At 35.6% G+C, this 19297-nt stretch overlaps 1 protein-coding gene across 2 annotated transcripts in view; it reads right to left on the minus strand.

Annotated features, from left to right (window-relative positions):
• UBE2K (ubiquitin conjugating enzyme E2 K) overlaps positions 1 to 19297 on the minus strand; it is a 62429-nt gene that overhangs the window by 24203 nt on the left and 18929 nt on the right. For both annotated transcript variants that reach the window (XM_049886978.1, XM_049886979.1), the window contains exons 2-3: positions 8982 to 9075; positions 4695 to 4753 (exon numbers count right to left, since the gene is read on the minus strand). In XM_049886978.1, the coding sequence (XP_049742935.1) occupies positions 4695 to 4753; positions 8982 to 9075 (153 nt within the window). The remainder of the gene's footprint in view (positions 1 to 4694; positions 4754 to 8981; positions 9076 to 19297) is intronic.

Genomic DNA, 19297 nt, shown 5'->3' on the forward strand with positions numbered 1-19297 from the left:
AGAAAATTACTCAAACGTTCACTATTCTTTCCATTTTATATTTACCAATCAGTAAACTCAAACCAAATGTCTAAGTTATCTCGTGCTGGTATAACAGAAATATCACAAGTGGGTGGCTTTAACAAACAGAAGTGTATTCTCTCACAGTTTAGGAAGGTGGAAGTCCGAATTTAGGCCGCTACCTCCAGGGAAGCCTTCCTCTCTCTGCTGGCTCTGGGGGAAGGTTCTTGTCATCGGTCTTCCCCTGGTCTAGGAGCTTCTCGGCACAGGGACCTGGGGTCCAAAGGATGTGGGTGCTCCTGGCTCTCCCTGCTTGGTAATGAGGTCTTTCTGCTCACTTCCCTTTTTTATATCTCAAAAGAGACTGATTCAAGATACAACCTAATCTTTTAGATAGAGTTCCTGTCTTATTAACATAACTGCCTCATTAACATCACAGAGGCAGGATTCACAACACACAGGAAAATGACATCAGATGACAAAACGGTGGATGGGTCACACAATACTGGGAATCATGGCCTAGCCAGGGTGATACACGTTTTTGGGGAACACAATTCAATCCGTAACACCAATAAACCACATTTTATACAAATAATGCACATCTTCAGTATTTGTTTGCCAACTACACCCTTCCCCTCCTCTCCTCCCCACCTCATGAGGTGTAAGTGGGATGCGCGCCATATTTAAAATGCTAAATTCCAACTACACGTAACTGGTTGAAGCCAGAGGGAGACAAATCTGGGCTGACTTAAGAAAGACCTTTTAAAATCTCACAGTATGAGGCAGCAGCAAAAACACGGGTTTGAAATCAAGACAGACCTCAGTTCAAAGTCGGATTTTTCAGCTCTTTCACTTAGAGTCTAGTTTTTTCATTTTATAAAAAGAAGAAAAAAAAGACAGGAGGCTAATAAAAGCTATTTCACCATGACACCAGAGAACTGGATGGTGCCCAGCTACTATAAACATTTTGACTGAGGAATTCTATAGAGGAATCCTGATCAAAAGGAGGAAAACGCAGACCAGAATTTCATATTCTCGTGGGCTCCAGACTTTCTGGGGACATGATGGCTTGATGAATCCCTGAAACGACTGCCCTGAGATAATCTTTAAACCTTAAACCAAAAATATCCCCTGAAACAGTATTTTAGCTTAACTAGTAAGAAACATCTGCTTTAAGCATTATGCTCTTTTAAGAGCTATCTATATGGAATCAAATTGCCAACAGCAACTCAAAAGATTAGACAGGAACCTTAGGGGGCAGTGAGTTTATGTTAATGAGGGATGAACAACTCAGAATAGCACAATGAGAATGGTTGCACAACTAGATGAATGTAATCAATGTCACTGAACTGTACACATAAAAACTGCTGAATTGGTGTATGTTTGGTTGCATGTATTCTCAACAACAAGATAGATTTTAAGTTTTCCTAAGTGAATTCTAATGTTCAAGTACATAAGACCTTAATAAATCCATCTTGAATAAGTTTAAAAAAAAAAAAAACAGCTATTTCAAGAACTAAACGAAATATGTCAAAACGCCTAAAACAGAGGCTGGGACTATCCAATCACTTTGGGATAACTATAGAGGAACAAAATTAACAGCTTTATTGAAATAAAATTCACCCATTTAAAGTGTACAACTTCATGGTTTTTAGTACATCCAGAGTTCTGCAACCATCATCACAATCTAATTTTAATCATTTCATCACCACAAAAAGAAACCCTGTACCCATCAACAGTCACATTCCTCCCCACCTCCACTCCCAGTCCTAGGGCAATCGCCAATCTATTTTCTGTCTTTATGGATTTGCCTCTTTTAATGTTTCATATAAATGGAATATAATATGTGGCCTTTTGTGCCTGGCTTCTTTCATTTAGCATGATGTTTTCAATGTAGCACTTATCAGTACTTCATTCCTTTTTATAACTGAATAATATTCCATTGTATGAATTTACTACATTTTATTATTTATTCATCAGTTGATGCACATTTGGATTGTTTCCATTTTTCGCTATTACAAATAGCACTGGTATGAACATTTGTGTATGAGTTTCTGTGCAGGCGTATGTTTTCATTTCTTTTGGGTAGATACCTAGAAGTGGAAATCCTGTTTCCTCTGTTTACCAGTTTGACCAATGTTTTCCATTGTGACTACATCATTTTACATTCCCACCAGCATTGTATGAGTTCCAATTTACAGAACAAATTTAAGTGTCAATGCAATTATATTTTAAAATGATGTTACAGAAGGATGCCAAAAGACTATTCCAGGAAGGATTTCTTAAAGTGGTAGTCATTGGTTAATACTGCCTAATATTTACCAAGTGCTAACTTTGTGCCAAGTAGCGTTCTAAGTATTATATCTCATTGACTCTCAGGCATCAACTATTCAAGATACCATTATTTTACATATGCTAGAGAAAGAAAAAACTGCCAATTAAATTATGACATGCTATCCATTTTAAGATGCAATCTGATTTCAGAGATGTTAAAAATGTGAAAAAAATGTTTCATAGAATTCTTGAAATACTGTGTTTTACATGGCTTAACTCCTTTAATCTTCACAATCTTATGAGCGGATTTTACAGATGAGGAAACTGAGGCACAGAGAGGTTAGATAATTTGTCTAGGATCCCAAAGCTAGTTAGGTGGCAAAAGCAAAATTTGAGCTGTGGCTGATTGCTCTTGGTAAAGTCATATTCACTGCTTCGGATATCCTGCCCTTTCTCTTTCCTTATCATGATCAAGGAAATAGAGCACAGTGGTTTAACACACTGATTACCCAAGCCTTATGGGATCTGGGTTATATTTAACTTTTAATTCCCAGGTCCCTCATTTATTACTGTAAAGGCAGTTTCAGGAAAAGCACATACAATTCTACGGCAAAACAGGTTTGACAGTAGCTACTATCATTATTTCATAGTAATACTTTTGTGGCTGAAAGCTGTCTCTCTTGAGGGCTTTCTTTTCTTTCTTCCTTTCTCATTTCCATTTTTTAAAAAGAATTTTAGGCCACAAGGTCATCCTTATCTCTAAACGATTTTTAAATCTCCTTTACTTAAATTCATGGTAATCTATAATTAAAGTACCCTCAAGGCTACCTGCTCATTCTAAAGATAACACTGATAACCTAGATACAAGCCAGAGGATGAGAATGATCTAGAAAATATCGTCATAAATACAAAATCAGAGCTTAATAGTGGTCATCTCCAGGCGGTCATAACTGAATTTTTTTTTCTTGTTTATACTTTACTACATAATTTCCTTAAGTTTCTACAAACATGAACTACTTTTATAATAGGGGGGAAAAAAATCAACCAAGCTTTTCAGGAAATAGTTGCACGTAAGCAACAGAATAATAACCATCCCAAACTAGCAGGTGATCCAAATTCATCCTGGAACTTCCATAACCATGTCTGTTCTTATATATGAATAACCAATAAGTTGAATCAATCAATTCAGGAAGATTCTCTGAGAGATTGCTATCATATGCTTAAGGGTCACTGTTAGAAGCTACAGAGCACAAAAAAGTGTATACAGGATATAGTCCCTGACCTCAGAAGCATAAAACCTAATGAAAGATACATTCCCAAAATAATACATGTCCCAGTACTACATAAATTATACAAAATGCTGTTGAGAGAGTAGAGGGAGGTAATCTGACAGGCACAGGTTAATGGAGAAAGTGTTATTTTACACAGACTTCAAAAGAGGACTAAAATTTTAAATGATATGGATGAGAGAAGAGAGAAAAACAAGTGAAAATGACAGAATAAGAGTGGAAGAGTAAGTATCATCAATAAATAGCAAATAATCTGGGATGGAAATTGGGGCCCATGTTGGGGGGTGGGAGACAGAAGAAAAGTAGGGTGAAAAAGAAGGTCGGAGCCAGGTTGTAAGAGGTTTTAAATGCCAAGCTATGGAGTTTCAACTTTATTAACAGGGAATGAAGAGAAGCATGATCAAAACTGTACTTCAGGAAGATATATAAAACGGCAGTGTGAAGAATAAGCAGGAGTAGCTAAGACAGAAGGAAGACTAAATAAAGGCAAATGAAGTAATAAAGTTGAATGTCTGAACTAATGTGATAGTAGCAGAAGAAGAGATACAAAGAAAGCTGTTCAGTCAAAACATAAGTTTAGGTTAGGTTCCCCCATTATACATCATCCTAGAGCATTCCAGTCCCTCTTTTAACATTCATTGCTATTGTAATTACTTGTTCAATTTTTTTTTTTCCTGCTAGAATCCAAGATCCATAAAAGGGATGGTATCAGTCTTGTTTATTGTTATATTATGGACCCACAGTACTCAAATAATTGTTAAATGAATGCAGAATTCACACTTCCCTAAAAAGCATATGTCTTTTAGGCAAGAAGCTTTCTCTACTCATCTAAGGTTCCTCTAAGTTTAGAACACTGCAAGCTTTTCCAGACCTAACATTTAAACCATTATAAGATGCACATTCTATTCCTCTCTAAAGCCCTTGTTGGTTGCCTTTGAGTAAACCTGCTTTTAATTTTAAATCCAGAAGCAAAGCTTCTGCCAGTACCTGAAATCTTGTCTACACTAAAGTTACACACAATAAACTCATAAATCTGTAATTTTAATAAACACAAAGTATGTATAATAACAAAACGAGCCAAGAAATGTAATGTATTTTTAAAGTTCATGCACAAAAATAGACTTACTATACCTTAGGGGGATTAAATGGATATGTTTCTGGTATTTTTATCTCTAATTGGTATCTTCCTCCTAAAAGATGGGGGAAAACAAAGTTAATAATGCTCCTCACCTCAAATATATGCTGCCAAAATACTGACAGAACTTTTGAAAACATGTATTACTTTATGTTCAATTACAACATATTTGTTTTAGAGTTGATAACACAAAAAGAAAATAATCAAAAATACAAGTTTTTAATTTAAAGGTTATTGAAAGCATACAGAATACCCAATTTCATACAGAGATAAATGAGTACATCAAATCTATAGACAATCCAATGCCCAAGATTTCATCAGTACAATTAACTAGTACTGATACACTAGTAAAAACCATTTCCTTTTGCTTTCTCTAATCCACTCTGTTAAGAGTTGCTGAATAACAGGAAAATTATAAAGAAAGAAGAAGGCAAGGAGGTACAAAAGGCATAGATGGTACAGAGGCAAAGAATATAGATTATCCCATAAACTGAAAAATCTAATTCTAACGGATTCTCTCAAATGCAAAAATGTCCCAATCTTTTAAACTTGTACCCTAAATAAAATGTTAACACTTCATGCCAAAATTTTGAAAGTAATGTCCAAAAACAAGACAAGTAGTCAGCATAAAGACAAAAAATTATTGTTTCTTCCTTTAAATGGCTAAAGAAGATGTAAAACTTTACAAAGAAATTTTAACTAGCAATCTATAAATGGAAGGCAACATTCTGTTCTGACCTTGAATAACCAGCAGCTAAACAGATATATAAAAAAGTTTATCTAGTTTCCTATAGCTTGGTTATTCAAGCAGATGATAACCAGCTCTCAGGAAACTCTGATGGGGGAAGTCTTGCACTGGATGAGAGGCTGGATTTGAATCCTAACTCTAAGAAACCTTCCAATTTTAAGAATTTATGACCCATTAACATAGAATATGGACAATTACAAAACACAGCAAATTAAACTGTGCTACAAAAATACTGGCAGATCAAATTTTGTCTCAGATTTGCTTCAAAATAATCAAGGGATGGATTAAATTATAAAAAAAAAAAAAACTGGCCATAGGTTGATAGTTATTAAAACTGGGTGATGAATACATGGAGGTTCACTGTACTATTCTCCTTCTTTTGTATATGTCGGAAATTTCTATAATAAAAGTAAAAGAAAATAAAATCTGCACAATGGGTATTATAGACTTCAAAATTCCACAATGAAAAAGTCAAAAGAGGACTGGATTTTCCTAAGTCATCCTGGATTCTCTCAAATCTCTCTCCTCCATTGTTACAAATGGATGAGTATTGTTCTGAGAGAAAAATGTAAGAGTATTTCACTTGGTACCACTTTCTTCAAGCCCTTTTCTGTTCTAATTCTTCTCCTCTTACTAATTATTTTAATAAAGTTCCATAGTGCTGATGCATGAGTTGAAGTGGATGCCTGGATCACAGAGCATATGGAAGCAGTGAAATATAAAGAAAAGTAGTCAAAACAAAAGAATCAAAAACAAAAAAAGACAGGTAAGAGAAAGGCCCTGAGGAAATCTGTAAATATAGAGATAACTATTTGTATTGATTTGATACTGCTAGGCTCAAATATAAATTTGGCCTGAGTAATACACAGGTTCTTTTTCCTTCCTAGGAATTTCATTTTTTCTGATTAAATTCCTGATTATTTTCTCTTTAACCTTTCATACAAGGTTCCTCTTTGTTGAATGTCCAAAAACAATCTTTTAAAAGCAGTGTGAGAGCTCCAGAGGAATTACATAAACAATGCTGAACTCTAAAGTCCCCCAAATCCTATTTCTACTCCACATGCTATTAATATACTACCTGGCATTATTACTTGACAACTTTCAATGTATGACTACTGTAGTATTAAAAATTATTTGATATATATGAGGGCAACGCAACTAAGGAAACTTTATGATAAGTTATCTTATTCATGTTATAACTGCTTTCACTATAAAACATTTACTTATGGAAAAACAGCTTTTAATATTAAAACTCTGTAATTTTTAAGTTTAACTTAATGCAAAGGGGAAATGGGTAAGATTAAAAAAAAAAAAAAATCAACAAAGTTTCCACAAATTTAAAAGAACCCTTAGGAACGAAGGCGCAAGAACTAAACGTGAAACTCTTAGAAAAAGTCTTACATTGCCTATAAACTATTAAAGCAAAAGAAATTAAGAAAATTGAGTTAAGCAACATGTACAATAAGGTGATTTTTCCATGGCTATTCTGCCCTTCAATCTGATTAAATACTATATAAAAGAGCTCCCTCTTAATGATGATTTTTGCCTTAGCTTTTAAGGACCGGATTAAAAAGAAAAAAAAAAAAAAAAACCCTCAAAAAACAGTAAAAGCTTGCAATAAATATTATCAAAATATTTTACCCACGTACAAATTTGAAAGTAAAAGAATCTAATTTATGTCCTTGAATGGTGCTTTTCCTAAACAAAATGAAAAGCTTCTCTTCAATAGTTTTATGATAAAAAACAACAGAATTTAAGTTAATCTATCTCAAATATAAACCTATTTCAAACATAATAAAAGCATATTAAAACAAAGCTTATCAAAATATTAGTGTCATTTTAGCAGCAGCAGGAGAAACACGCACTTAAAAATGATCAAATCTGTTTCTAATCAATAAAGAATATGGTATATTTGTTATGTGATTATCCTACAAATATATGTGGATTATCCAAATTTCAAAAAATCACCTACTTATGACAGGTTACTAAGAAGACAGTACGTGCCTTGTTTACAAAATCAATTTGTTGGAAGAGCTCTAGAATGATACTGTTACTGCCCTATTCTATATTTTAGCAATATGTCTAAACAACCTAAAAAAGTAATTCAAGGATATGTATACTGCCTACCTTCTAGAAGCCAGTATGTTGTTACAGCTACGTAGAACATCTGCTATTAAGACAAGCACTTGACTTTTATAAGGCAGTTGAAGTGCTCTTCTCCGTCAAATGATTGTCAAAAGGACTTAAACAAAATAGCATCCATGAAAACATCCACACTAGGCCTGGCATATGTTAGGCACTCAATAACAATATGAAAAATTAAATGGTGATATCTAGCAATGGCTCATGTCATGAACCATAAAAAAGAAAATACAATTTTATCATTTAAGAATTGGTAGGATGTGGCAGAGACATCCTAAGGGTTTAAAAAATGTGAATGGAAACAATATTCTAGAACACTAGATTTTTCTGAAAGTTTTCTGGTAACTGCTCATTACAGAAATGTAGAAACGCTACATTCAAAGTAGACATAATCACCACTTCCTATATTCAGTCAATTCTGATTTACTCAAAAGCAGAGTGATTAAAAGCTTAGGCTTTGAAGTCAAAAGCTGTTAGGACTCAAATCCCAGCCCCGCCACTTATTAGATGTTTGACTTTAGACAAGTTACTTAACTTCTCTGAGCTTAAGGTTCTTCATCTATGAAAGAGTAGTAACTGTACTTATACTTCATAAGATCTGTTACAAGGACTGAACGAGAAACTATATGTAGGGCTTCTATGAGAGCTCAATAAATGATATTACTACAAATTCTGTTATTGTTTCTATTAAACCAATACTTGAATGCCTATTATACAGAAGAAACTGATTACATTATAAACCCAAATTTACAATAATACTCATTACTCAAGATTTGACTAATGAGGAATTAAAACACTATAAAGCTTCTTTCTATATATTACCACCCAATTCCACGGTCTAAATAGCTACAGACTTAGATTGTGAACAAAAAGTTCAGCAACTTTTCTGTGTGTCTTTATTAAACAATCACTCAAAGCTCCTCTAAATAAAGAAAATTAAATATTTGGTCTACAGCTGGTATATAAAGACATATGAATGAATGAAATGCTAAATGAGAAACTGGCAAGAGGAGTTTTAAAAACAAAACATTTTATCAGTCAAAAATTTAAGGCCAAGTTTGTGATAAATACCATTGGGAAGGACAACTGAGAGTCTATAGCCTCTTTAAGTTAGAGGCTTAACGTATCACCTGTTTTACACTGTTAAGTTCTAACCTGTATAACCTATAACTTAACTCTGCTAAATCTATTTGAGGAAAAGGAAAAGATTAGTTAAATTCAGTAGGAAAATTGGTCTAGATAAATATCTAAATTTATTTAAAAATTGCTGTATATCCTAAGCAAAATAAAGTTAGCACCTATATAGTTTATAGCTGTTTATGATTATTCTGATTTAAATGTTTCAGACAAGTTCTACTATGCACAATATTTTGATACACAAAAAAGTACTTGCCTTCATATGGTGTGTCTGGAGGTCCTGCTATTTCTCCTCTTAATTCTGTAAAATTCTCATCTACAAGATCTACTTTAATTTGATTTTTGCTCGTCTTAAAAATAAACAGAAAATAAATGTTAGTTATGTGAGCAAGAATAAAACCTATTTTAAAGTATTACCTATAACAATTTTTGAAACCCCCCTTTTCAAGACATTGTCTACTCTAGTAAAAATATGAGTCTGTGCTTATCGAGGACTTAATCAGTTTCAAGGATATTTAAGACAAGGAAATAACAAAAGTTAACTTCATTGTTTTTAATGCAATAACACTACTTTGACCAATAGTATAATGGCTTGCTGGCTTTACAGGAATGTCATTAGAGAAAAATAATAAACACCTATTTTATGTCTGCCAACTCCATGTATGTTAGATCCAAAGTGATAAATCTATTCATCTATAGATGAACACTGCCGTACTATTCCTATTCCTCAAGGCTACATGGGTTCTGTCCAGATAAAAAGAAAATCCAGTCATTAAAAGCATTTAGGCCCATAAATTGTCACTTGAATTAAGCAAAATTGAATGAAATACTACACTATCCACTAGGATGGTGAAAGCTCTAGGCATCTATTAATTTCTCTTCCCATGAAAGTTCCCAAAGCTTAAATGCCTCGCTAGAATCTTCTAATCTAATGACTTCTTCAATTTGTCTCTTCTGCTTAGTTTGCTCCAAAGTGCAACTTTACAAAGTACAACTATATATTTTTCAAAAAAAATTTCTCTTTAAATTTATCTACATCTATTCATTTTGCACTTTACACTTCTGAGAGTACTTTTACATCCATAACACCACTTGAATCTCTCAATAATCCTGTGACATAATTGTTTCAGAGTCATCAGTGGCTTTAAATAATTCAGAAAGCTCTCTTATAGGATTCACATAAACATTTACAAGTACCTCCTGCAAATGAGCTCTCCATTTACATTTTTAAATCTACGTAAGTATCTTACTGGTCTGTATTCCCAATACAGTAAATCTTCCATTTTTCTGAAATTTTTAACCTAAATCTCTAAAACACAAATTACATTTTCACTTTTGTATGTTAGATTCCATATTTTACCTAATTGACACAATCGTCACATTTCTTACGAAAGAAAGTCTTGCACAAGATTGTCAAGGGTAAATAGTTGCTTTTGAACCTACCTTCTTTAACTTACTGGATGGAAGAGTGCAAAAATTACCATTTTAAGGTCCTTAGCTCTCCATATCTACCCCCTCTCCCCCACTACAGAGGACACCAGTTTTTCTTTTTCTATACTAAAAAGTTTTAGTGCAGAAATATTTGGTACAGAAATACGTAACTTTTAAACCCCAAATTTTAAAAGATTTCCTATGACTCCTAATTAATCTAAATTTGTTCTGTAGTAAGAACACAGGATTAAAAACTTACTTTCACATATTTTAAAAACATTCTAATTAGTCCTAGTGTATTCCACCATCCAAAAAAAAAAAATTTTTTTTAATTAGTATTACAGGTTTTTCTGAAAATATTTTTGCCCAAAAATGGAACTATAAATATACATTTATAAGAAACTTTTTTCTCCCTGTGGCCTAAAATCATTATCCTTGGTACTTTGTGGTAGATGGTGAAAAGTACAAGTTTAGCAACGGTAAAAATACTTTGTCCAGTATATGCAAGGATAAATAACATTAAAAAAAGGCAACTGCAAACATCAGACTTTCACTGACCTATGAAGCAGCCACAAGTGTAAATACAGGCTTCCATTTCTCCCCTAAGATCTCTAAGTAAAACAAGAGTAACCAGATCTTATAAATCATCAATGCTTTTAAGGTTCTCTATAGCTTCCCATACCCCCTCCCACCTACCCCGAAATTAACTCTAAAACCTTAGGACACTAAAGGACTGGATCTGACTAAAGTTTGGGGGAGGGAAGGAGGTAACAGAGATTTAAAAAGCTGCTTTCTAGCCTTGTCCCAAGTATCTGGTTGGTAAAATGCTGAATAAACAATCATTAATTTTTATACCTCCGTCCTTATTTTTTTCCACATCAACCCCCAAAATGGGTAGTTTTTTCACTGTGGAGAAAGAACACTATCAGTGTATAAAAAGTTTACTAACTCAGCTCAAGAAAATATCATGAAGAATTCTGTTATACAGAAGCATTCTACATGGCCTAGAGTGGGGTTTTTATCTACAGATAACTAAAGATAAAAGAAACTGGAAAGCTAAAGGGAAAAATATTTCACACAGCTCAGTAATTTTTTCATCAAGAAACAATTATCCTTTAAATACCTCCAGTTTAATTCAAACGTCCAGTTATTTCATAATCCAAAGTGCGAATCCCAACTGTCCACGAACTAACTTAAAATCCTAACTCAAGACAGAGGAAGGAACTCTGAGGAAGACAAGGGAAATGATAAAAGTTGACTGCATTAGAAAAGGTATGGCCTTTGGAGTCAGACAGACAGGAGGTGAATCCCAGTTCTGCTACTTACTTGTGGTATAAATTCAGGTAAGTCACTAATACCTATCTCTCAATTTTTTAACTACAAAATGAGATTACTTATCTCAGAATTAAATGAGAGTCTCCTGGGCAGAAATAAGGGGCATAGTTATCCTTCTTCTCATCAATAGTAACTACAAAACCTTTGATTTCAAAGCCCTTTATAAAATTTATTTCACAATTATTTCCAGTCTAAGAATGAAAATGTAACTTCTAACAATAAATAAACCAATGTGTTATGCATTTGAATGACAGCAACAACCAAGGAGGCTAAAGCTTTGGATGAAACCTTGAAGAATGTGTGTGTGCTACATCTTTTGTGAGGATAGCTGCAAAAGCTGCTTTTCTATACTTTATTCTTTCAACACAGCTAAACACACAGAGGGGCCTCTAGTACCAGTCTAGGTTTTACCCGTGCTCCCTTGGAGCTCTAACCCATTTCTAACACATAAAAGGGAAAGAGATGAATAGAAGCTACAGCTTCTAGCAAACGATTTTAAAATATTTTTTAAGATATAATAGACATAAAATATGCAAAGTACCACATAATTTTGAAACTAATTTGGATGTGGTAAATAAATGAACATTACTGCTAATAAGCAACAGTGCAGAATGTAAAGTAGTTCTAGTAGATTTCCAAGGCCAGGTCTCTCAGTGAGCTGGCACAGTAATAATTGAAAAAAAAAAAAAAAAATTCTTTCAAATATTTACTGGGGTCTTTTTTTTAGTGTATGCCAGTCGCTATGAGTCAGAATCGACTCGACGGCAGTGGGTTTTTTGGGTTTAGTATATGCCAGAAAGTGATCTCAAGTGTTCGTGAATAAAACTAAGTTCCTGCCTATTTGGAACTTATATCCTAGTAGGAAAAACTAGAAGTGGAATGATTTTATTTATACAAGCACTACATACGAGGTATATTGCTGTTTAATCTGTTTAAAACTTAGTAGTTATGTGACACTGAACAAGTTAATTAACCTCTTCTTGCCTCAGTTTCATCCTCTGTCAATTGCGAATTATAACAGCACCTACCTCATAGGGTTTATTGGTCAGTTTAACGAATTAATACAGTGTATAGAACAATGTCTGACATACATGCTGAATGTCGTCATTTAACACTGTAATATGCTGATTTTTGGTAATGATGTTGAAGAGAAAATTCCCACCCCAAATGAATATTGTATAATTTTTTTATAGTGTAATTTATCGCATTAGTCTCACTTGTATTAATTCTGGAAAATTTGCTTTCTAAAGCAAAATTTAAATCCAAATTTCAGATAAAACAAACAATTTCTCAGTTCCCCTACAGATACAGATAATTCTCATATGTTATAAAGAAATTATTCATTCATTTCCTAGTCAAATCACAACTGCCAAAATTTACAGGCACTGATCATTACTATACAAATAAATGTGAAGTTCAATTTTTCCTAATTTGTTGGAAACGAGACTTAAAAGCCTTAACAGTTGCTATTACTTTCTCATAATTTAAAATAAATGGCTCATCTTTCCCTACCATTCTAAGTTCCAAGAAGGATCTTTGCCACTCTGAACCCATCTGGAAGCGCTAATTGCCAAGAGGGAAAAAAAAGCTTTACAAAGACACTGGGTGGCTACCACCTTCACCAAGTGATAAAGCATCACCACTAACCAATGAGACAACTTGATTTTACATACCTACTAAGGAGCCCTGGTGGCACAGTGGTTAAGAGCCTGGCTGCTAACCAAAAGGTTGATAACAATGGGTTTGGGTTTTTTGGTTTAAGGAGCGTTGGTGGCACAGTGGTTAAGCGCTCACCTGCTGAGAGGCTGGGGGGTCGAACCCACTGTGGCTCTGAGGGAGACCTGATGATCTGCTTCTGTAAAGATTACGGCCCAGGAAACTGTATGGAGCAGTTCTACTCTGTCCTATAGGGTCACTACGAGTTGAAATAGACTCGATGACACAAACCAACAATAATATGCTTTAATATGAAGTAAATATTACCCTTCTTGCAAATAACATTTAACCTGAAGTTACTCAAACCTTTATATCTAAACTCCCAGTTTACAGGAAATTAAGAGTTAAAGTGTTAACAGTAAGAAAAGGAGAAAGCAATAAGTCAAATCCCCAGGATTTTCAAGTTATCAATGGGAGACCAAAGGTGTGTGTGGAAAACTATCACATATTTTAAAAGACCAGCAAACTATATCTAAATGTACCATGTGAACTTTGAATGGATTCTGGTTTTTAAAAAATAACTACAAAAGACATCTTCTAGTTAACTAGGGAAATATGTACATGGACTTGAAATCAGATGGTATCAAGGAATCATTAATTTTTCTTAAGCAGGATAATAATACTGTGGTTATACAGCTGGCCCTCTGTACCCACAGGTTCTGCATCTGCCGATTCAACCAATCATGGATCGAAAATATTCGGGGGGGGGTTCCAAAAAAGCGCCGAGCACTACACTGAATGCACAAGAATGAAGTGATATATAGGCATACCATTTCACAGGTCTGCAGTCTCTCTCTAGCACTCACTGTGTGCGCATTGCCTCGCCTCTGGTTTGTTTGCTACTTGTGCGTATCCTTTGTTTCTGTGAAAAAATGGCCCCTAAAAAGCAATTAAGTGGTCAAAGCAATCCCTCAAAGGCTAAGTGTGAGGGGGATGAGGAGAGCAAGAGGAAGGAGTTTCAGGCTAATAACAATGGCTGGCTAGCTATATAAAGCTCTACAGCCTCAAGAAATGAAAGATCACAGTAGAATCAGTTTCAGCTTAAGCCAAGGCAGCATCAGCATTCCCAGAAGAGCTCAAGAAACTTACAGAAGAGAAAAGCTACCCAAGTCTTCCACTGTGATCAAACAACTATTTACATCGTATTAGGTGTTACGATGGCAGTGGGTAGGTATTATAAGATGATTTAAAGTACACAGAAGGATGTGCATAAGTTATATACAAATACTATGCCATTTTATATAAGGGACTTGAAGATCCGAGGATTTTTTTTTTTTATCCACTGGGGGTCCTGGAACCAATCCCCCATGTATACCAATGAACAACTGTATAAAAGAATGTTTTTACAAGATGTTAATAGTAGCTATCTCTCGTTGGTGAGACTGTGGCTTCCTTTTGATATCCTTACAGCACATGTCTTCTAAATTCTCACAGAAGAGCAAAGGAAACAAGAATTGTCTTGTCCCTAAAATATTAACAGGCTGTAAGCACTTATCCCCATTGTCACATCTGTCATCTTGTCATCTCCAATCACTGCACCTTCTCCAAACCTCATTTCAAGTTTTTCAGATTCCTGATCTCCCTGGATTAAGTTCACTTTTTTTTTTTTCTTAATATCTTATTGTATTTTGGGTGTAAGTTTACACAGTAAGTTAGGTTCTAATTTGACTATTTCCACACAAATTGTTCAGTGACATTAGTTACATTTTTCCCAATGTGTCAACATTTCCTTTGTGTTCTGGCAGTTCTCTTTCCAGTACTCTAGTTTCCTTGTCCCCGTCTCATCTCTGCTTTAGAATAAATGTTGACCTTTTGGTCTTAAACAGATGGCTTTTTAGTAATATGGGTAATATCCTTTATATTGTGTGACACTCTGCTACTTTGCTAAAAGGTGACCTCGGTGGATAGTTTTGGTTCAAAGTTTAAACAGTGTCCTCTGTTCTCAACTGGTCCAGTTAATCTGGTCTTTTTAAAGAATTTGAGTTCTGTTCTATATCGTTCTCCCATTCTATCTGGGACAATCTATTGTGACCCCAGTCAGAACGGTTCATAGTAGCTGGGCACCATCTAGTTCTTCTGGTCTCAGGGTAGATGATGCTGTGTCTCGTGTAGGCTAGCAGCCTTGTAGACTTGGTTTCTTCTCTGATATTTCGGTTACCTTCTTACTCTTTTAATCCTGACATACACCAGAGAATAAAAGCTATATCTTAAATTCACTTACTTTTGTACTCCAAATCTAGCAGTTGGTTTCTTTGAAATTTGACCATTTCTCAATCATTATGAATCACCCTAATGTCCTCATTTCCCTCCTTATCCAGCTTAGATTCCATGAGCATTCATTAAAGTCACTCCCTTGCAAATACGTTTGTCAAACTTAATACTTTTTTCCTTTGTGGTACTCACATGGCAAAGTCCCAATGCAAGTTAAACTCACTCTCCAATGAACTAAAAAACTTCCCCTCTGTGTCTGTCCTCCTAAGCAGCTAAGCATTGCTGAAGGAAATCACGCAACCGTCATTAACTGGTCTCATGGTAAATTCAAGACCACAAATCCCAAATGGAAACTTAACACTGCCCAGCAATTCTATGCCAAAATGGCTATTACACAACTTTTCATTCTCTTTAAAACTCCTACTTTCTTCCTTTTTGCATCTCCACTCTCAGATAACCTTAACTCATACTTTAAGAAAACATTTCAAAAAAGCTAGAAACAGAACTACCACATGGCCCAGCAATTCCACTCCTTGGAATATACTCTAAAGAAATAAGAGCCTTCCTATGAACAGATATATATGCGCACCCATGTTCACTGCAGCACTGTTTACTATAGCAAAAAGTTGGAAGCAACCCATCAATAGATGAATGGATAAATTACGGTGTATTCATACAATGGAATACTATGCAACAATTAAGAACAACAATGAATCTGTGAAACATTTTATATATAACATGGAGGAATCTGGAAGGCATTATGCTGAGTGAAATTAGTCAACTGCAAAAGGACAAATATTGTATGAGACCACTATTAAAAGAACGCTAGATAAAATTTAAACACATAAGAAAATATTCTTTGATGGTTACAAGGGTGGGGAAGGAGGAGGGGAGAGGGATATTCACTAACTAGATAGTAGACAAAAATTTTTTTAGGTGAAGGGAGGGGCAACACATAACACATGGATAGTCAGTACACCTGGACTAAACCAAAAGCAAAGCAGTTTCCTGAATACAACCAAAAGCTTTGAAGGCCAGAGTAGCAGGGATGGGGGTCTGGGGACCATGGTTTCAGGGGACATCCAGGTCAACTGGTCTAACAAAATTTATTAAGAAAACGGTCTGCATTCCACTTTGGTGACAGGCGTCTGGGGTCTTAAATGCTAGCAAGGGACCATCTAAGATGCATAAATTGGTCTCAACCCACCTGCAGCAAAGGAGAATGAAGAACACCAAGGACACAAGGTAATTATGAGCCCGAGAGACAGAAAGGGCCACATAAACCAGAGACTCCATCAGTTTGAGACCTGAAGAATGAGATGGTGCCCAGCTACCACCGATCACTGCCCTGATAGGGAACACAACAGGGAATCCCTGATGGAGCAAGAGAATAGTGGGATGCAGATCTTAAATTCTCATTAAAAAAACCAGGCTTAATGGTCTGACTGAGACCAGAGGGACCCTGACAGTCACAGTCCCTGGACCCTTTGATAGTCCAAGATTGGAACCATTCCTGAAACCAACTTTACAGACAGGGATTGGCCCGTACTGTAAGACAATGATCCTGGTGAGGAGTGAATTTCCTGGGTCAATGAGACACATGAGACTATGTGGGTGACACCTGTCTGGTGGCGAAATGAGAAGAGGGGACAGGAGCTGCTTGAATGGACACGGGGAATACAGGGTGGAGAGGAGGAGTGTGCTGTATCATTAAGGGGAGAGCAGCTAGGAGTGCATGGTGGGGTGTGTACGGCTTTTTGTATGAGACTGACTTGATTTGTAAACTTCCACCTAAAGCACCAAAAAAAAAAAAAAAAAATTTTTTTTTTTCAGACAGAAATGCTGGTGCCTTTCCCATGTCCCAAACAACTCACATCTAAATCTAGGCTCTCTAGCTACTATGAATATTAAGTGTCTCTGTTCCTATTAAAGATCAAATTCTCTGCTAACGCTATGGATACCATTCTCTCAGTTCTTCTCAAGAACTTTGTACCTCCAACTACTTTCCTTCTCTCCAGCATAATCAATTCCTCCTCAGACCACTAACATGCCACATACTCTAGTATTTACCAGAATTAAAAAAAAAAAAAAAATCCTTCAAGTAATATTCTTCTCCAGCTATGGTCTCTCTTCTATGCTCCCCTGTCAAAGCAAAACTCCTTAACAGAATTGGCGACAGTTGTCACTTTTTCCACTCACATTCTTTCAGCAACCCACTCCAATCAGGCTTCTATCTGCACCATTCCAAAGAGAATACACTTGCCGAGGTCACCAACGACCATTACACTACACATTCAATGGTCATTGCTTCCCTTCTGCAACACGACAAAGTTGGCCACTCGGTTCTTCTTGAAAGATTCTTCTCTTGGCTCTGATGAACAATACTCTTCTGGCTTTCCTAATACATCACTGATAGCACACTTTCATTTTCCTTTATTATTTCTCCTTGGTTCAGCTTTAAACTGCGCTAGGGGCTCAAGACAAAAACCAGGTTTTGTTCTTGATCCACTCCTTTTCTAACCAAATTCCCCCCGAGTTAAGTTACCCACTAGGGCTTTAAATATATCATCTCTATCTCTGTGATGTCCAAATCTCTCTCTGGACCTGACCTCCAGACTCATATATTCAACTGCTCACTTGTTATTTCCTTACCTTAAAACCTAACAAGGACAAAGTAAAACTCCTGGTCTTCCTCCATATCTCCAATTTCCTCCTCCCTCACTCTTACACCTTAGAAATTATCACCATTATCTATCTAGTTGCTAAAGACAAAAATCTAGGTGTTTTTCTAAGGTTTTATTATTTTTTTAATTGTACATTACATGAAAGTTTACAGAGCAAATTAGTTTCCCATTCCATAGTTTGAACATAAACTATTTGATGACCTTGGTTTCATTCCCCACAATGTGTCAGCACTTTCCCCATTACCATCCTACGTTCCCCTTTTCTTTCTTTCGACCTGATTTTCCACCCCTCCTGCCTTCTCATCTTTGCTTTTAGGCAAATGCTACCCTTTTAATCTCGTATAATTGTTTATTCTAAACAGCTTGTTCCTCTTGGGTGTTTCTGTTTATTTCATGGGCATCTACAGTTTGGTTGAAAGGTGGTCTCCAGGAATGACTTCAGTTCCAATTCAGAACGGTGTCTTCGGGCCATAATCTCAGGGATTCCTCCAGTCTCTGTCAGACCAGTAAATCCAGTCTTTTTTACGAACTTGATTTTCTGTTCTACAATTTTTTTTAATCTTATTTTGTTGTTGTTGCTATCGAGAATATACATAGCAAAACATATACCAATTCAGCAGTTTCTTCTTGTACAATTTAATGACATCGATTATATTCTTTCAGTTGCGCAACCTTTCTCATCCTCTTTTTCTGAGTTGTTCCTCCCTCATTAACACAAACTCACTGCCCCCTAAGGTTTCTATCTAATCTTTTGAGTTGTTGCTGTCAATTTGATCCCATATAGTTCTTAAAAGAGCATAATGCTCAAGCCAGACCTTTTTTACTACTTAAGCAAAGCTACTGCTCCATTTTAAGATAACTTCAGGGGATATTTCTGGTTTAATTTAAAGATTATCTCAGGGCAATAGTCTCAGGAGGTTCATCTAGACTCCACGGCTCTAGAAAGTCTAGAGTCTATGAGAATATGAAATTCTATTCTGTATTTCCTCCCTCTTCATCAGGATTTTTCTATGGAATCTTTAATCAAAATGTTCATTAACGGTAAGCCAGTCACCATCTAGTTCTTCTGGTCTCATGGCAAAGGAGGTGGCTGTTCATGGAGGCAGTTGGCCACAGATTCCCTATCCTCCTATTCCTGCCTCTCCTTCTTCCTCTGTTGTTCCAGGTGAATAGAGATTGTTGAGCCGTGGATGGC

This window comes from Elephas maximus, chromosome 5 (assembly GCF_024166365.1).
Source record: "Elephas maximus indicus isolate mEleMax1 chromosome 5, mEleMax1 primary haplotype, whole genome shotgun sequence".
NCBI classification, from domain to species: domain Eukaryota; kingdom Metazoa; phylum Chordata; class Mammalia; order Proboscidea; family Elephantidae; genus Elephas; species Elephas maximus.